The sequence below is a fragment of the Oncorhynchus tshawytscha genome, unplaced genomic scaffold (genome assembly GCF_018296145.1).
Source record: "Oncorhynchus tshawytscha isolate Ot180627B unplaced genomic scaffold, Otsh_v2.0 Un_contig_727_pilon_pilon, whole genome shotgun sequence".
NCBI lineage: Eukaryota > Metazoa > Chordata > Actinopteri > Salmoniformes > Salmonidae > Oncorhynchus > Oncorhynchus tshawytscha.
The window spans coordinates 284029-303143 of NW_024609680.1; the positions used below are offsets into that span (position 1 = coordinate 284029).

The 19115-nt window shown below is 40.1% G+C and overlaps 1 protein-coding gene across 2 annotated transcripts; it reads right to left on the bottom strand.

The window, feature by feature from the left end:
• LOC112239782 (F-actin-uncapping protein LRRC16A) lies at positions 1 to 18725 on the bottom strand (the record flags this gene model as incomplete). 2 transcript variants are annotated; one of them, XM_042316916.1, is given in 9 exon segments in its annotated part: positions 666 to 804; positions 1329 to 1477; positions 8336 to 8491; positions 10302 to 10550; positions 11156 to 11198; positions 12332 to 12839; positions 13217 to 13326; positions 17234 to 17445; positions 18659 to 18725. In XM_042316916.1, coding segments are annotated over 9 exon segments (1500 nt in total), but the record flags the coding sequence as incomplete, so codon positions are not given.
• Between the last annotated feature and the right edge of the window lie 390 nt (positions 18726 to 19115).

A 19115-nucleotide genomic window follows, 5' to 3' on the forward strand; every position in this document is an offset into this window, starting at 1 on the left:
ACACATGGCCAAACCATGATGACATAGTACACACATGGCCAAACCATGATGACATAGTACACACATGGCCAAACCATGATGACATAGTACACACATGGCCAAACCATGATGACATAGTACACACATGGCCAAACCATGATGACATATGTACACACATGGCCAAACCATGATGACATAGTACACACATGGCCAAACCATGATGACATAGTACACACATGGCCAAACCATGATGACATAGTACACACATGGCCAAACCATGATGACATAGTACACACATGGCCAAACCATGATGACATAGTACACACATGGCCAAACCATGAGATATCTGAGTCATGTAAAGGGATGTCCCTCTCCTTCCCCCTTCAGAAAATGTGTTGTTTATGATCCACAGTGACTTAACACACAACAGTGCATCATCATAACAGTGCTTTAGCCGTATTTATCTTGGTATTACTGAGATTTAGTGAAAGTGTCCAACAGTCCTATCACAGTGAAACACTTCACATGGGTTACTCTGCCCGACAGTCTTTAGACATACGGTCGTCGCTTTCTGATTCCTGACATCAGATATACTGAGATGACAGGCAGGTACAATGCACCTGTCATTCATTGAGAGTTTAGTTTCTCATAGAAAAATAAAGTCTTTGTCGGCCTCTTCTCCAGATCGGGGAGACTTTCTCCCCGGTCCCTTGTCTCTGTCAGGGTTGGGGGATTGGTCCTTGGGTTTGGAACTGTTGTCCTCAGAGTTGTGGCGGTGGGGGCTCTGGCGATTGGCAGGGTCCGACACTGAGCCTGGTTTCACTGCTGAGGAGAAGAGGACAGGAGCTGGTTATGATCATGAACAGCAGAGGGCGCCAAACACAACCTTATCTGAAAACAAACGGTTTGATTTCTGTTTTAATCTCCCTTTCTACCTCATCAGTGCTAAACATGAGTCAAAATAACACTTCTAGATAGTAACTTGTGAAAGATGAATCAATCCAACACATTTTCTAAAGAAAAGCAAGCACATTTTCCAACTGGCACCAACTGGCACCAACTGGCATCAAGACATATTCTAAAAATATGAACGTATCCCATGTGAAGCCTAGAGAAGCCCGGATAACTTTCTGCCTCAGGTGCCAGTTGGAGAAAGATCAGTAGGCGGTATTTTAGATTCATTTTGGTAAAAGCTCCCTTCAATTATAAGCCATCACTATCAATCAAATCACGTCCAGAAGCTCCAATAATGAATCTCACTGCAGTCTGACCTGAACTACGGGACAAGATGAGAGATTATAAAAGATACAAGTGAGAGAGGAGGAGGGAAAGGGAGAACTTCTTCTAACCAGTACAGGGGAGGGACTTCCTGCTCTTGTGCTCGCCCACTTCCTGTTCGGTGCTGGTAGGTGATTGGCAGGCGTGTCGGGCTCTGAGATTGGCTTGTCAGCTTCCTGATCAGAATCAAACACGCTACCGTCTTCTGTTGGAACATTCACTAGGGAGAGGGTGGAGGGAGGGAGGCTGGACTTTAGTGCTCGTTGATCAATTAGCCATTCAATTAGCCACAGGGCCAAGCCGATTGGGGCATAGTCATTCATTCTAATTTGTCTTTCAGCACATCTGGGCTGCTAAAAATAGAATACAAGTAGGCAATGTGTGATTCTTTATTGATGGAGTTTGTAAAGAATGAGTAGCCTATCAATAACAGATCAATAACAGATCGATAGATTCAATCTTGATCCATAGAACATGATTTAAATCTCCTCACTAGCACTGGGGGTGAAGACTGGTCTGTGGTGCCCTCAGTGACTGTTCATATGAGTAATGTTGCTGTGCAACAGAGTGTGTAGCAGGGTGTGTTGTAGAGTGTGTAGTAGCCTGTGTAGTAGTGTAGTAGAGTGTGTAGTAGACTGTGCAGTGGAGTGTGTAGGAGACTGTGTAGTAATGTAGTAGAGTGTGTAGTAGACTGTACAGTAGAGTGTGTAGTAGAGTGTGTAGTAGAGTGTGTCGCAGTGTGTTGTAGAGTGTGTAGTAGAGTGTGTTGTAGAGTGTGTAGTAGAGTGTAGTAGAGTGTGTAGTAGAGTGTGTAGTAGAGTGTGTTGTAGAGTGTAGTAGAGTGTGTAGTAGACTGTACAGTAGAGTGTGTAGTAGAGTGTGTAGTAGAGTGTGTCGCAGTGTGTGTAGAGTGTGTAGTAGGGTGTGTTGTAGAGTGTGTTATAGAGTGTGTAGTAGAGTGTGTCGCAGTGTGTTGTAGAGTGTGTAGTAGGGTGTGTTGTAGAGTGTGTTATAGAGTGTGTAGTAGAGTGCGTAGTAGAGTGTGTAGTAGACTGTGTAGTAAAGTGTATAGTAGACTGTGCAGTAGAGTGTAGTAGAGTGTATAGTGGAGTGTGTAGTAGACTGTGTAGTAAAGTGTGTAGTAGACTGTGCAGTAGAGTGTAGTAGAGTGTATAGTGGAGTGTGTAGTAGACTGTGTAGTAAAGTGTGTAGTAGACTGTGCAGTAGAGTGTAGTAGAGTGTATAGTGGAGTGTGTAGTAGACTGTGTAGTAAAGTGTGTAGTAGACTGTGCAGTAGAGTGTATAGTAGACTGTGCAGTAGAGTGTGTAGCAGAGTGTGTTGTAGAGTGCTTTGTAGTGTGTAGTAGAGTGTGTTATAGTGTGTAGCAGAGTGTGTAGCAGAGTGTGTTATAGAGTGTGTAGTAGACTGTGTAGTAGAGTGTGTTGTAGTGTGTTGTAGAGTGCGTAGTAGAGTGTGTTATAGTGTGTAGTAGAGTGCGTAGTAGAGTGTGTTATAGAGTGTGTAGTAGAGTGCGTAGTAGAGTGTGTTGTAGAGTGTGTTGTAGAGTGTGTTATAGAGTGTGTTGTAGAGTGTGTTGTAGAGTGTTGTAGAGTGTGTTGTAGAGTGTGTTGTAGAGTGTGTTGTAGAGTGTTATAGAGTGTGTTGTAGAGTGTGTTGTAGAGTGTGTTGTAGAGTGTTATAGAGTGTGTTGTAGAGTGTGTTGTAGAGTGTGTTGTAGAGTGTTATAGAGTGTGTTGTAGAGTGTGTTGTAGAGTGTGTTGTAGAGTGTGTTGTAGAGTGTTATAGAGTGTGTTGTAGAGTGTGTTGTAGAGTGTGTTGTAGAGTGTTATAGAGTGTGTTGTAGAGTGTGTTGTAGAGTGTGTTATAGAGTGTGTTATAAAGTGTGTTATAGTGTGTTATAGAAGTGTTATAGAGTGTGTTGTAGAGTGTGTTGTGTGTTATAAAGTGTGTTATAAAGTGTGTTATAGAATGTGTTATAGAGTGTGTAGAGTGTAGAGTGTGTTGTAGAGTGTGTTGTAGAGTGTGTTATAGAGTGTGTTATAAAGTGTGTTATAGTGTGTTATATAATGTGTTATAGAGTGTGTTATAGAGTGTGTTGTAGAGTGTGTTGTAGAGTGTTATAGAGTGTGTTATAAAGTGTGTTATAGTGTGTTATAGAATGTGTTATAGAGTGTGTAGTAGAGTGTGTTGTAGCCATATCATCTACAGCAGGTATTCCCAAACTGGAATACGCGCAATGTCGTCGGGGGTACACCAAATAAAAATGTGATTCACATTTAAAAGAAGAAACATATATATAAAAATATATATAAAACATATATATATATAAAACATACATATATATAATAATATAATATATATAAAAATATATATATAAAACATATATATATAAAACATATATATATATAAAACATATATATTAAAACATATATATATAAAACATATATATATATAAAACATATATATATATATATAATTATATAAAACATATATATATATATAAAACATATATATATATAAAACATATATATATATATAAAAAACATATATATATATAAAACATATATATATATAATAATATAATAATATAAAACATATATATATATATATAATAATATAAAAATATATATATATAATAATATAACATATATATAATAATATAAAACATATATATATAATAATATAAAACATATATATATATAATAATATAAAAATATATATATATATATAATAATATAAAACATATATATATAATAATATAAAATATATATATATAATAATATAAAACATATATATAATAATATAATAATATAAAACATATATATATATATAATAATATAAAAATATATATATATAATAATATAAAACATATATATATATAATAATATAAAACATATATATATATAATAATATAAAACATATATATATAATAATATAAAACATATATATATATAATAATATAAAACACATATATATATAATAACATAAAACATATATATAATAATATAAAACACATATATATATATATATATATAATAATATAATATATATATATATTCTTCACATTTTCAAACAGTCCATTTATATTTGTATACATTTGGGTGAGGTTTCTCTCTCGCCTGAGTAGCCTTGTTTCACTGCTAAAAATTACATTAACCATCTAGTGTTCAGCGAAATAACAACACAATGTCAAATACAGGAAGCCTAGTCACATAATTAACATCCAATCACATTAACCGTTACTCATCCAATCACATTAACCGTTACTCATCCAATCACATTAACCGTTACTCATCCAATCACATTAACCGTTACTCATCCAATCACATTAACCGTTACTCATCCAATCACATTAACCGTTACTCATCCAATCACATTAACCGTTACTCATCCAATCACATTAACCGTTACTCATCCAATCACATTAACCGTTACTCATCCGATCACATTAACCGTTACTCATCCGATCACATTAACCGTTACTCATCCAATCACATTAACCGTTACTCATCCAATCACATTAACCGCTACTCTCTCGTGGGAATTCCACTAACGGTCCGTATGGAGCCAAACGTAGCTGCTGCTTGTTCCGTTTGCTCGAAAATGGATAAATGGTTAACAAAAGTAAGGCCCGTGTCCATAGAGACACATACCAGCTCTACTGGTAGTACTGCTACTACTACTAGGACATCATACTGCTACTACCAGCTCTACTGGTAGTACTGCTACTACTACTAGGACATCATACTGCTACTATCAGCTCTACTGGTAGTACTGCTACTACTACTAGGACATCATACTGCTACTACCAGCTCTACTGGTAGTACTGCTACTACTACTAGGACATCATACTGCTACTACCAGCTCTACTGGTAGTACTGCTACTACTACTAGGACATCATACTGCTACTACCAGCTCTACTGGTAGTACTGCTACTACTACTAGGACATCATACTGCTACTATCAGCTCTACTGGTAGTACTGCTACTACTACTAGGACATCATACTGCTACTACCAGCTCTACTGGTAGTACTGCTACTACTACTAGGACATCATACTGCTACTACCTGCAGTACTAAACCTGCACCTGTCGACCACACAAGTTGTTCTGCTTCCACGAGCACATCCAATGCCAGCATCAGTAATTCTACATTTGTTGTTAGCCCAGCTAGCATGGATACTGACTGTTGTGAATCTGATGCAGCTGAAGAGCTACTGGCCCCTTACCCGGGAACAACAGACAGGGACGTTGGACCATCGAAGAGGCACAAATATTATGAGAACTACATTGATTTGGGGTTCACTTACATTGGGAGTCGTGCCTTTCCTCAGCCACAGTGTGTTATATGTGCAGAAGTACTATCTCACAACTCAATGAAACCTTCACTCTTGCGCAGACATTTAGAAACAAACATGACAATTTAAAAAATAAGCCGCAGGAGTTTTTTTAAGTGAGAATAAAGACGACTTTCGAGTAGTTAGACATGTATAAAAGCAAGAGTTACCATTAATAAGAAGGGGCTAGAAGAGTCTTATATGGTGAGCTACTGAGTGACTAGGACAGGCAAGGCCCATACTATTGTGGAGGACTTCATTCTTCCTGCTGCCGTGGATATGGCTGGGACAACGCTGGGGGAAAAGGCCCAAAAAACTATACAGACAATTCCTTCATCAAACAACACTGTTTCACGACGCATCAATGACTTGGCAGATGTTTTGAAACAATTACTGCTTCGCCTACGAGCCCGTGACTTCTATAAGTTACAGCTGGATGAGTCAACAGACGTGGCCACCTGCATGATGACACGTTTCTCACACGACTGGTCTATCTGGGTGATGTTTTTTCTCGTCTGAATGATCTGAATCTAGGATTACAGGGACTCTCCGCAACTATATTCAATGTGTGGGACATAATTGAGGCTATGATTAAGAAGTTGGAGTTCTTCTCTGTCTGCATTAACAAGGACAACACACAGGTCTTTACATCATTTTATGATTTCTTTGTGTGCAAATGAACTCAAGCTTACAGACAATGTCAAATGTGATATAGTGAAGCACCTGAGTGAGTTGGGTACCCAATTACGCAGGTACTTTCCCGAAACGGATGACACAAACAACTGGATTCATTATCCCTTTCATGCCCTGCCTCCAGTCCACTTACCGATATCTGAACAAGAGCCTCATCGAAATTGCAACAAACGGTTCTGTGAAAATGTTATTTAATCAGAAGCCACTGACAGAGTTCTGGATGGGGCTTCGCTCAGAGTATCCTGCCTTGGCAGATCGCGCTGTTAAGACACTGATGCCCTTTGCAACCATGTACCTATGTGAGAGTGGAGTGGAGTCTCGGCCCTCACTAGCAGGACAACTAAATACAGGCACAGACTGTGGAGAAGGATTTAAGACTGAGACTCTCTCCAATACAACCCAACATGTCAGAGTTATGTGCATCCTGTCAAGCAGACCCTTCTCATTAACCTGTGGTGAGTTATTCACCATTTACGATGAACAAATAAGGTTTTATATGTAAGATGGCTAAATAAAGAGCAAAATGATTGATTATTATTATTATATTATTATTTGTGCCGTGGTCCTATAAGAGCTCTTTGTCACTTCTAACGAGTCGGGTTGTGACAAAAACTCACTCATTCAAATGTATTGTATGGTGTGTGTGTGTGGCAGGCTTACAACATCATTGTCATCACTGTTGTCATGACAACATTTGAGAGTGCGCTGCCCCTGGTGCTTAGAGGGGGTACAGCTGGAGGTTGAATGTTTGAAGGGGTACGGGACTATAATAAGTTTGGGAACCACTGCTCTAGAGAGACAACACTAATACATGAAGATAATACTAAATGACAGAGAGAAGCCTGATTACAGCTGGTGTAGTAGATTGGATAATAATGTTGGCCAGTGCTAGTGAGGAAAACTACAGAGATAAACTCTATTCTATCTCTCTATGAGGAAAACCACCGAGATAAACTCTATTCTAGCTCTTTATGAGGAAAACCACAGAGATAAACTCTATTCTATCTCTTTATGAGGAAAACCACAGAGATAAACTCTATTCTATCTCTTTATGAGGAAAACCACAGAGATAAACTCTATTCTATCTCTTTATGAGGAAAACCACAGAGATAAACTCTATTCTATCTCTCTATGAGGAAAACCACAGAGATAAACTCTATTCTATCTCTCTATGAGGAAAACCACAGAGATAAACTCTATTCTATCTCTTTATGAGGAAAACCACAGAGATAAACTCTATTCTATCTCTTTATGAGGAAAACCACAGAGATAAACTCTATTCTATCTCTTTATGAGGAAAACCACAGAGATAAACTCTATTCTAGCTCTCTATGAGGAAAACCACAGAGATAAACTCTATTCTATCTCTTTATGAGGAAAACCACAGAGATAAACTCTATTCTCTCTCTCTATGAGGAAAACCACAGAGAAAAATCTTGGCCTATCTCTCTATGAGGAAAACCACAGAGATAAACTCTATTCTATCTATCGATGAGGAAAACCACAGAGATAAACTCTAGCCTATCTCTCTATGAGGAAAACCACAGAGATAAATCCTGGCCTATCTATCTATGAGGAAAACCACAGAGATAAATCCTGGCCTATCTCTCTATGAGGAAAACCACAGAGATAAATCTTAGCCTATGTATCGATGATGAAAACAGTAATCTATGAAGGATTAATGATATCTATCTACAAGACAAAGGCTAGGTTCAAAATGACAGTTTATGAGACGATTCACTTGGAATAAGATGGAATGGCAATCTTAACAAAAATGGAGTTAAGATTTAGTTGTAACTGTGATTGTGCATTTGTTCTATGCAGTAAGGATAATATATTCTGGTGTCCGACACATCTCTCTCTCTACGGAGAACAGATACAGTTTGAGGGAAACAGATGCCTGTGCTTTAGGGCTAAATAGCCTCTCCTTCCAGGCTTCCTCAAACGCAATGTGATGAACGACACCTGGAAGTATGATAGTGTGTGACTTGGTCTGTTCCTACCTGGATGGGTAAAGGTAACCTACCTGCCTGAGCAGAGGGGTTTTTGTTGCTCCCCGTGCCCCCCAGTAGAGGACTGCCCTGCCCCTCCTTGTCCTTGTCCAAGGGGACCCTCTTCAGGCTGTAAGGCAGCATTGCCCCCTTGGGAGACACATTCCCTCCAGGAGAGTCACAGACCTCATCTGGCAGACAGAAAGAGAACCAGTATCAGAACTACACCAAGGTTCTATTGTCCCAAAACTAGGACAGGTGTGTGTCAAATTTACAGGTTAAGATATATAATTTATTGTTGTTTACATAGTTGATGACTGCGACAGGAAGCCAGATTAGTTGGCATCCTAGGTGAAGATCTGCGGTCTATTGAAAGGCAGAAGGTGTCCAGCTTTAATATCCAGGGGCTTGATAGTAGATCTCAGACCCCAGAATATTACTTACACTATCACTAGATCTTAACAGATGTAACATCCAGGGGCTAGATATTAGATCTTTAACATCCACTAGTTCTAGATCTTTATATCCAGGGGCGATAGTTCTAGATCTTTATCCAGGAGCTAGATATCCAGGAGCTCGATAGTTCTAGATATTTAATATCCAGGGGCTCGATAGTTCTAGATCTTTAACAGATGTAACATCCAGGGGCTAGATAGTTCTAGATCTTTAACAGATGTAACATCCAGGGGCTAGATAGTTCTAGATATTTAACATCCAGGGGCTAGATAGTTCTAGATCTTTAATATCCAGGGGCTAGATAGTTCTAGATCTTTGACAGATGTAACATCCAGGGGCTAGATAGTTCTAGATCTTTAATATCCAGGGGGCTCGATAGTTCTAGATCTTTAATATCCAGGGGCTAGATAGTTCTAGATCTTTAACAGATGTAACATCCAGGGGCTAGATAGTTCTAGATTTTTAATATCCAGGGGCTCAATAGTTCTAGATCTTTAACAGATGTAATATCCAGGGGTCTGATAGTTCTAGATCTTTAACATATTTAACATCCAGGGTCCTCCATACCACAGGAATAAAACATATATATTTTGTTTATCTGATCCATACTGTATCTATGCTCCTGGCTGTTCACTATACCACAGGAATAAAACTAAAATACAGTATCAATCTGTGTGATGTAAATGCTCCATACTCTACCAACAGGGCCTAAAATGAACACACACCACCTGCCAGATGTGAGTCTCTCACCAGCCACTGTGGAGGGTGGTTGGCTCCACAGTGCATTTGAGAATAAAAATAGTCAAGTATGATCACATTTATAGTCAAATAAATGCTGCAGTAGCTGTTTTCAAAGTATTTTGGGGCCATTTTGTTTCATAGATGGTAAATTAATTGCACAAAGTCAAAGAACTGCAAATCCTATATAGCCTATTCCACCTCGCGCTGCAACACTGCCTGGCTGGGGGTGAAGAGCTGAGGGAAATATTCATCTTTAGAAGCGCTGCGGACAAGGCCTAAAAGTTGGTCTTATTTACTTGAAACTAAAGTCTACTGAAGAGAGACTTTATCCTTGTGTTTCTTGACTATTTACGCTGTTTTGTTTCACAAGCCATGTTTGTTTTTCTATGTTTGAGTTTCAACAGCTAGAGAAGAGAAGACAACGCCTCTACTAGTCAGACTGAATCTCACAGGCACTAACATGACTGACATCACGCTACCACGGTAACCTCCCGCCCTTAAAGGGAGTAAAAAAAAATCATTATTCAATAAACCACATTAGTTACTTCTTACTAGTAATATATGTGCTGTTTAAGAAGCATTACAAAGAAGGCTCGTCTGTTTTTTTGTGTTTTGTTAGTGTAATTTAAATTAAATTAAAACATTTTGTCTGGTAGATTTTTAAAAATCTACCTGCCCCAGTGGCTGGTGGACCAAATGTTATACCCTGTCTACCAATTCTCCTGGCTGTTATCCATACTAATGGAAGGATATAAGAATATCTAGTATACCTGTACATCTCAATGCTCCATATTACAGGCCTACCTATGCTCCTGCTACTGCCGGTGCGCGGCTTCTGAAGGATGGAGGGTCGGGCAGCGAGGGCTGGCTTGGGGCCCTGAAGAGGAGGCTTAGGACTGGAACTTAGGACTGAGGTAATGCGGTTCCTAGGGACCGTCTCTGGTTTGGCCTCCCCACCACGAGGGCTCTTCTCTGGGGAGCCGACCACCACCACCCCCTCTGCCTTGGAGCCACCTGGAGACCTGCTCTCTGTTGGGATAGGCTGGCCCTTCACTGCTCACACACATAATCAAATCTAAATTAAGTTTTAATTTAAGTTAATTTGTCACATGCGCCGAATACAACAGGTGTAGGTAGACCTGACAGTGAAATGCTTACTTACAAGCCCTTAACCAACAATGCAGTTTTAAGAAAAATAAGTGTTAAGAAAGAATTTACTGAAATAAACTGAAGTAAAAAAAAAAAGAAGATAAATAACAAATAATTAAGGAGCAACAATAAAATAACAATAGTGAGGCTATATAGTCGGACACACATGGCCATTCACGGGACACACAGAAGGCAACAAGTCACACAAATGATTCACAAATGATTCACAAACGATTCACAACTGATTCACAAATGATTCACAAATGATTCACAAATGATTCACAAAACAAGTCTTCTCGTTCAGTCACTAACTGTGCTAATAACGTCATTACCTTCAGTCACATGCAAACACATGCATGAGTTCATGTCCAAGATAAGATTCAATTTGACCGTCTAAATCAAGGCAGTCAGGGTGAATCAATACACATCTGTGGTTCAGGAAATATGGTCTCCCACGTGATGTGATTCCCACTCTGTAAACATAAGCAAGCCAGTAGAGATGCACTCACCATTGCCACTGCTGTCTGGACTGGACGACTGGTCATACTGGTCCTGGGGGAGACAGACAGACAACCCTGGGGGTTCAGTCACAGCATCTACTATACATCGACCTACTACTAGTGTGGACGTTACTGTCTCCTATCGACTTAGCGTCCAAGCTTGCTCTTAGAATACAATAAGTGTTGTGCTGTATTTATTTCCAGCAGCAGGTGGTGCTGTAGTGTAACAGAGTGGCTGGGCTGAGGTCCAGCCATACAGCTCAGCACCATGACCCCGCCAACAGATGGCACATGACAGGCCGCTTGGAGTTTGCCAAAAGGCTCCTAAAGGATTCTCAGACCATGAGAAACAAGATTCTCTGGTCTGATGAAACCAAGATTGAACTCTTTGGCCTGAATGCCAAGTGTCACGTCTGGAGGAAACCTGGCACCATCCCTATGGTGAAGCATGTTGGTGTCAGCATCATGCTGTGGGGATGTTTTTCAGCGGCAGGGACTGAGAGACTAGTCAGAATCGAGGGAAAGATGAACAGAGCAAAGTACAGAGAGATCCTTGAAGAAAACCTGCTGAAAATAGCTGTGCAGCGACACTCCCCATCCAACCTGACAGAGCTTGAGAGGATCTGCAGAGAAAAATGGGAGAAACTCCACAAATGCAGGTGTGCCAAGCTTGTAGTGTCATACCCAAGAAGACTCGAGGCTGTACTCGTTGCTAAAGGTGCTTCAACAGATTAGGGCCTAATTCATTTAATTCAATGGAATGATTTCCTGATTTGAATTGTAACTCAGTAAAATAGTTTAAACTATGTTTATATTTTTGTTCAGTATATAAACCAGTACAGACAGTTACAGTAATATATTACTTTTGGTTCTCCAGTACTGACTGATGTAGTTACAGTAATATATTACTTTTGGTTCTCCAGTACTGACTGATGTGGTAACAGTAATATATTACTTTTGGTTCTCCAGTACAGACAGATGTGGTAACAGTAATATATTACTTTTGGTTCGCCAGTACTGGCTGATGTAGTTACAGTAATATATTACTTTTGATTCACCAGTACAGACAGATGTGGTAACAGTAATATATTACTTTTGGTTCTCCAGTACTGACTGATGCAGTAACAGTAATATATTACTTTTGGTTCTCCAGTAATATATTACTTTTGGTTCTCCAGTACTGACCTTATGTGATCCGAAGGTCCGTCTCTCCTGCTTGGCCTTCATCTCCGCCAGGAGTCCAGTCCCCATCACCTGCACCCCGTAGCGCCTCCCCCCCTGGGGACTACCTTTACTGTCCCCCTCTGACACCTCATCCATAGAATCTGGGGTCCGTAGCTCCTCAGACCGGTCTGAGCTGCTGCTGCACTCCAGGGGTTGGGTGAGCTGGCTGGGATGAGTGGACTGGGCCTTGGCCTCCTTGACTTTGGTTGGTGGTTCTGGAGCTTGGCTCTTCAGGGAGGCCTTAGGGGAGGAAGGCCCCTCGGAGACAGTGGTTACTGGAGCTGGGGTTAGGGCTGGAGCTGGGGTTAGGGCTGGAGCTGGGGTAGACTGGTTCTTCTCTGACTTGTCTTTGTCTGAAGACTTGTCTTTGTCTGAAGACTTGGAGGTGCGAGACTTGATGAGGTTGAGGAAACCTCCTTTACTCCTCTTCTTCTCCCCGTCCTGGGAGTCTGAACTCTTTAGGGAACGTCTGAGAGGGGGAAGGAGGGGGAAGGAGAGAGCGGGGAGTGAGAGAGAGAGGGAGAGAGAGAGGAAGGAGTGAGAGACGGAGAGAGGGGGGAGTGAGAGAGAGCGGGAGAGCGAAAGAGAGGAGTGAGAGAAAGAGAGAGGGGGAGTGAGAGAGAGAGGAAGGAGTGAGAGACGGAGAGAGGGGGAGTGAGAGAGAGAGGGAGAGAGAGAGGAAGGAGTGAGAGACAGAGAGAGGGGGGAGTGAGAGAGAGAGGGAGGGAGAGAGAGACGGAGAGAGGGGGGAGTGAGAGAGAGAAAGTTAACCTTTTCAATATAAACATGGCTGAAAAAGAGGAAGAGGACAAGTAATTGTTCATAGTGATGAGTCGTAATGCTAACTTCGAGTCCATCTTGGTGACTTTCTTGGAGAAGAACTCGTCCACCCCCTCATCAACCCTTCCATGCAGGCCGTTCTGCTCTCCGTCCTGAGACGTGGTGCTGCTGATTTGCTGTGAAGTAAAAATACAGGGTTGGTATAACACTATACCACTAGAGTGTTGTTATAACACCATGACAATACAGGGTTGGTATAACACTATACCACTAGAGTGTTGTTATAACACCATGACAATACAGGGTTGGTATAACACTATACCACTACAGGGTTGTTATAACACTATACCACTAGAGTGTTGTTATAACACCATGACAATACAGGGTTGGTATAACACTATACCACTACAGGGTTGTAATAACACTATACCACTAGAGTGTTGTTATAACACCATGACAATACAGGGTTGGTATAACACTATACCACTACAGGGTTGTTATAACACCATGACAATACAGGGTTGTTATAACACTATACCACTACAGGGTTGTTATAACACCATGACAATACAGGGTTGTTATAACACTATACCACTACAGGGTTGTTATAACACTATACCACTAGAGTGTTGTTATAACACAGGGTTGTATAACATACCACTACAGGGTTGTTATAACACCATGACAATACAGGGTTGTTATAACACTATACCACTACAGGGTTGTAACATAACACTAGAGTGTTGTTATAACACCACTACAGGGTTGTATATAACACTACATACCACTACAGGGTTGTTATAACACCATACCACTACAGGGTTGTTATAACACTATACCACTACAGGGTTGTTATAACACCATACACTACAGGGTTGTATAACATAACACTATACCACTACAGGGTTGTATATAACACACTATACCACTACAGGGTTGTTATAACACAGGGTTGTTATAACACCACAATACAGGGTTGTATAACATATACCACTACAGGGTTGTTATAACACTATACCACTAGAGTGTTGTTATAACACCATGACAATACAGGGTTGGTATAACACTATACCACTACAGGGTTGTTATAACACTATACCACTAGAGTGTTGTTATAACACCATGACAATACAGGGTTGGTATAACACTATACCACTACAGGGTTGTAATAACACCATACCACTACAGGGTTGTTATAACACTATACCACTACAGGGTTGTTATAACACATACTAGGGTTGTTATAACACTATACCACTAGAGGTTGTTGTAACACCATGACAATACAGGGTTGTTATAACACTATACCACTAGAGTGTTGTTATAACACCATGACAATACAGGGTTGGTATAACACTATACCACTACAGGGTTGTAATAACACTATACCACTAGAGTGTTGTTATAACACCATGACAATACAGGGTTGGTATAACACTATACCACTAGAGTGTTGTTATAACACCATGACAATACAGGGTTGTTGTAACACCATGACAATACAGGGTTGTTATAACACTATACCACTACAGGGTTGTTATAACACCATGACAATACAGGGTTGTTATAACACAATACAGGGTTGTCATAACACCACAATACAGGGTTGTTATAACACCATAACACCACTACAGGGTTGTTATAACACCATACCACTACAGGGTTGTTATAACACCATGACCAATACAGGGTTGTCATAACACCATACCACTACAGGGTTGTTATAACACCATACCACTACATGGTTGTTATAACACCATACCACTACAGGGTTGTTATAACACCATACCACTACAGGGTTGTTATAACACCATGACAAAAAAAGGTTGTTATAACACCATACCACTACAGGGTTGTTATAACACAACACAGGGTTGTTATAACACCATGACAATACAGGGTTGTTATAACACCATACCACTACAGGGTTGTTATAACACAATACAGGGTTGTTATAACAATACAGGGTTGTCATAACACCATACCACTACAGGGTTGTTATAACACACCATACAGGGTTGTTATAACACAATCCAGGGTTGTTATAACACCATACCACTACAGGGTTGTTATAACACCATACAGGGTTGTTATAACTCAATACAGGGTTGTTATAACTCAATACAGGGTTGTTATAACACCATGCCACTACAGGGTTGTTATAACACAATACAGGGTTGTTATAACACCATACCACTACAGGGTTGTTATAACACCATGACAATACAGGGTTGCTATAACACAATACAGGGTTGTCATAACACCATACCACTACAGGGTTGTTATAACACCATACCACTACATGGTTGTTATAACACCATACCACTACAGGGTTGTTATAACACCATACCACTACAGGGTTGTTATAACACCATGACAATACAGGGTTGTTATAACACCATACCACTACAGGGTTGTTATAACACCATACCACTACAGGGTTGTTATAACACCATACCACTACAGGGTTGTTATAACACAATACAGGGTTGATATAACACCATACCACTACAGGGTTGTTATAACACAATACAGGGTTGTTATAACACCATACCACTACAGGGTTGTTATAACACCATAAAGGGTTGTTATAACACCATACATGGTTGTTATAACTCAATACAGGGTTGTTATAACTCAATACAGGGTTGTTATAACACCATGCCACTACAGGGTTGTTATAACACAATACAGGGTTGTTATAACACCATACAGGGTTGTTATAACTCAATACAGGGTTGTTATAACACCATACCACTACAGGGTTGTTATAACACAATACAGGGTTGTTATAACACCATACCGATACAGGGTTGTTATATAACTACATGGTTGTTATAACACCATACCACTACAGGGTTGTTATAACACCATACCACTACAGGGTTGTTATAACAGGGTTGTTATAACACCAACCACAGGGTTGTTATATAACACCATACCACTACAGGGTTGTTATATAACACCATACAGGGTTGTTATAACACCATACATACAGGGTTGTTATAACTCAATACAGGGTTGTATATACAGGGTTGTTATAAATACAGGGTTGTTATAACACCATGCCACCACAGGGTTGTTATAACACAATACAGGGTTGTTATAACACCATACCACTACAGGGTTGTTATAACACAATACAGGGTTGTTATAACACCATACCACTACAGGGTTGTTATAACACAATACAGGGTTGTTATAACACAATACAGGGTTGTTATAACACCATACCAGATAAACTACTTCATACCATAGGGTTGATATAACACCATACCACTACAGGGTTGTTATAACACAATACAGGGTGTTATAACACCATACCACACAGGGTTGTATAACACATAAAGGGTTGTTATAACACCATAAAATAATACAGGGTTGTTATAACCATACAGGGTTGTTATAACACCATGCCAAAGGGTTGTTATCTTATTCTACAGGGTTGTTATTATACAGGGTTGTTATAACACCATGCCAACAGGGTTGACATCAGGGTTGTTATAACACCATACCACTACAGGGGTTATAACACTGGTTATAACACCATACATGGTTGTTATAACTACAGGTTGTTGTTATAACACCATACCACAGGGTTGTTATAACACAAAAGGTTGTTATAACACCATACCACTACAGGGTTGTTATAACAAATAAATAACACATACCACTCAGGGTTGTTATAACACCAATACAGGGACTGGTTATAACACCATACCACTACAGGGTTGTTATAACACCATACTCACTCCAAAGGTTCTTACTCTGGGGTTGTTGTTAGAACTAAATAACTGACATCTCCCTTACGGACTGGATAACACCATACCACTACAGGGTTGTTATAACACCATACTCACTCCAAAGGTTCTTACTCTGGGGTTGTTGTTAGAACTAAATAACTGACATCTCCCTTACGGACTGGATAACACCATACCACTACAGGGTTGTTATAACACCATACTCACTCCAAAGGTTCTTACTCTGGGGTTGTTGTTAGAACTAAATAACTGATATCTCCCTTACGGACCGTTGCTGTCCTGCTCATTTCCACCAGCAGTAACTCACAGCGGCGATACTCACCGGTATCTTACTGGACTGCATCTTCTTGTTCCTGCGAGGCCGTAGTTTGGTGAAGTGCTGCAGCTTCTTGGCCTCGTCTGAGGGCAGTTCTCCCATGGCCCCTGACGGTCTCTTCTCTAACCTCGAGAGGGTAGGAGCAGGGGAAGGTGCAGGAGGGTCCTCTGTGTGGATAGGAACATCTTCCAGGGCCTTGTCAAGGTCAAACTCCATCTCTACAAGGTCAGAGGTCACAGGTTATAGACAGGTCAGAGGATGGTGAGAACATTATGAATAAGTAAGCATTTTGCAGTTCATATGTATCATATTTAGTTCATTCATACGTTTATTATCTTACTAGTAACACTATGTCATGAAACACATTTCACAAAACACATTTCTGCATTTATAAATGAACCTAAAACTAGAGGTATGTTATCTAAACCAGCTCTCTGTCAGAACCTAAAACTAGAGGTATGTTATCTAAACTAGCTGTCTGTCAGAACCGAAAACTAGAGGTATGTTATCTAAACCAGCTCTCTGTCAGAACCTAAAACTAGAGGTATGTTATCTAAACTAGCTGTCTGTCAGAACCTAAAACTAGAGGTATGTTATGTTATCTAAACCAGCTCTCTGTCAGAACCTAAAACTAGAGGTATGTTATCTAAACCAGCTCTCTGTCAGAACCTAAAACTAGAGGTATGTTATCTAAACCAGCTCTCTGTCAGAACCTAAAACTAGAGGTATGTTATCTAAACCAGCTGTCTGTCAGAACCTAAAACTAGAGGTATGTTATCTAAACCAGCTCTCTGTCAGAACCTAAAACTAGAGGTATGTTATCTAAACCAGCTGTCTGTCAGAACCTAAAACTAGAGGTATGTTATCTAAACCAGCTCTCTGTCAGAACCTAAAACTAGAGGTATGTTATCTAAACCAGCTGTCTGTCAGAACCTAAAACTAGAGGTATGTTATCTAAACCAGCTCTCTGTCAGAACCTAAAACTAGAGGTATGTTATCTAAACCAGCTCTCTGTCAGAACCTAAAACTTGAGGTATGTTATCTAAACCAGCTCTCTGTCAGAACCTAAACCAAAACCTAAAAGAGGTATGTTATCTAAACCAGCTGTCTGTCAGAACCTAAAACTAGAGGTATGTTATCTAAACCAGCTCTCTGTCAGAACCTAAAACTAGAGGTATGTTATCTAAACCAGCTGTCTGTCAGAACCTAAAACTAGAGGTATGTTATCTAAACCAGCTCTCTGTCAGAACCTAAAACTTGAGGTATGTTATCTAAACCAGCTCTCTGTCAGAACCTAAAACCAGAGGTATGTTATCTCGTTCATTATTTATCAGCTTCTCGTACAGGTAGTAACACAACAACAATCTGTCATGGTCCACACGTCACAACGTTGATCTGATACTAGCGCTCTGCTTGGTCGAGGAGACTCACCGAAGGCACGAGAAACTGGACGGAGCATTCTACTGTGGATGCTTTTTCTCTTGGACTTGGGAGTCATCTGGAAAGAACACAGATATTTACGCATAAGAGACGCCATAACTGCTATGATCAAAACCTTCTGATACTCAGCCAGCCCTCTTACAGTAGACTGGGATGTCACTTTCAATCCACAAACACAAAACACACTTCACTGAGTGTAATGTGTCAATGCTGCACTTGAATTCAGGACATCATTTCAATACTAGTTTGCGTAAAAGATGAAGTGATCTTTATCTTGTTCGTTTTTTTCCCTCTCGCTTTTTCGGTTACCAAAACAAAAACAAAAATGAGGACAGAAAACTAACTGTGTCCTGCGGCATCAAACCTCCAATATTAACAGGACAGAACACTAACTAACAGGAGATGTGTCCTGCTGCATCACACCTCCAATATTAACAGGACAGAACAC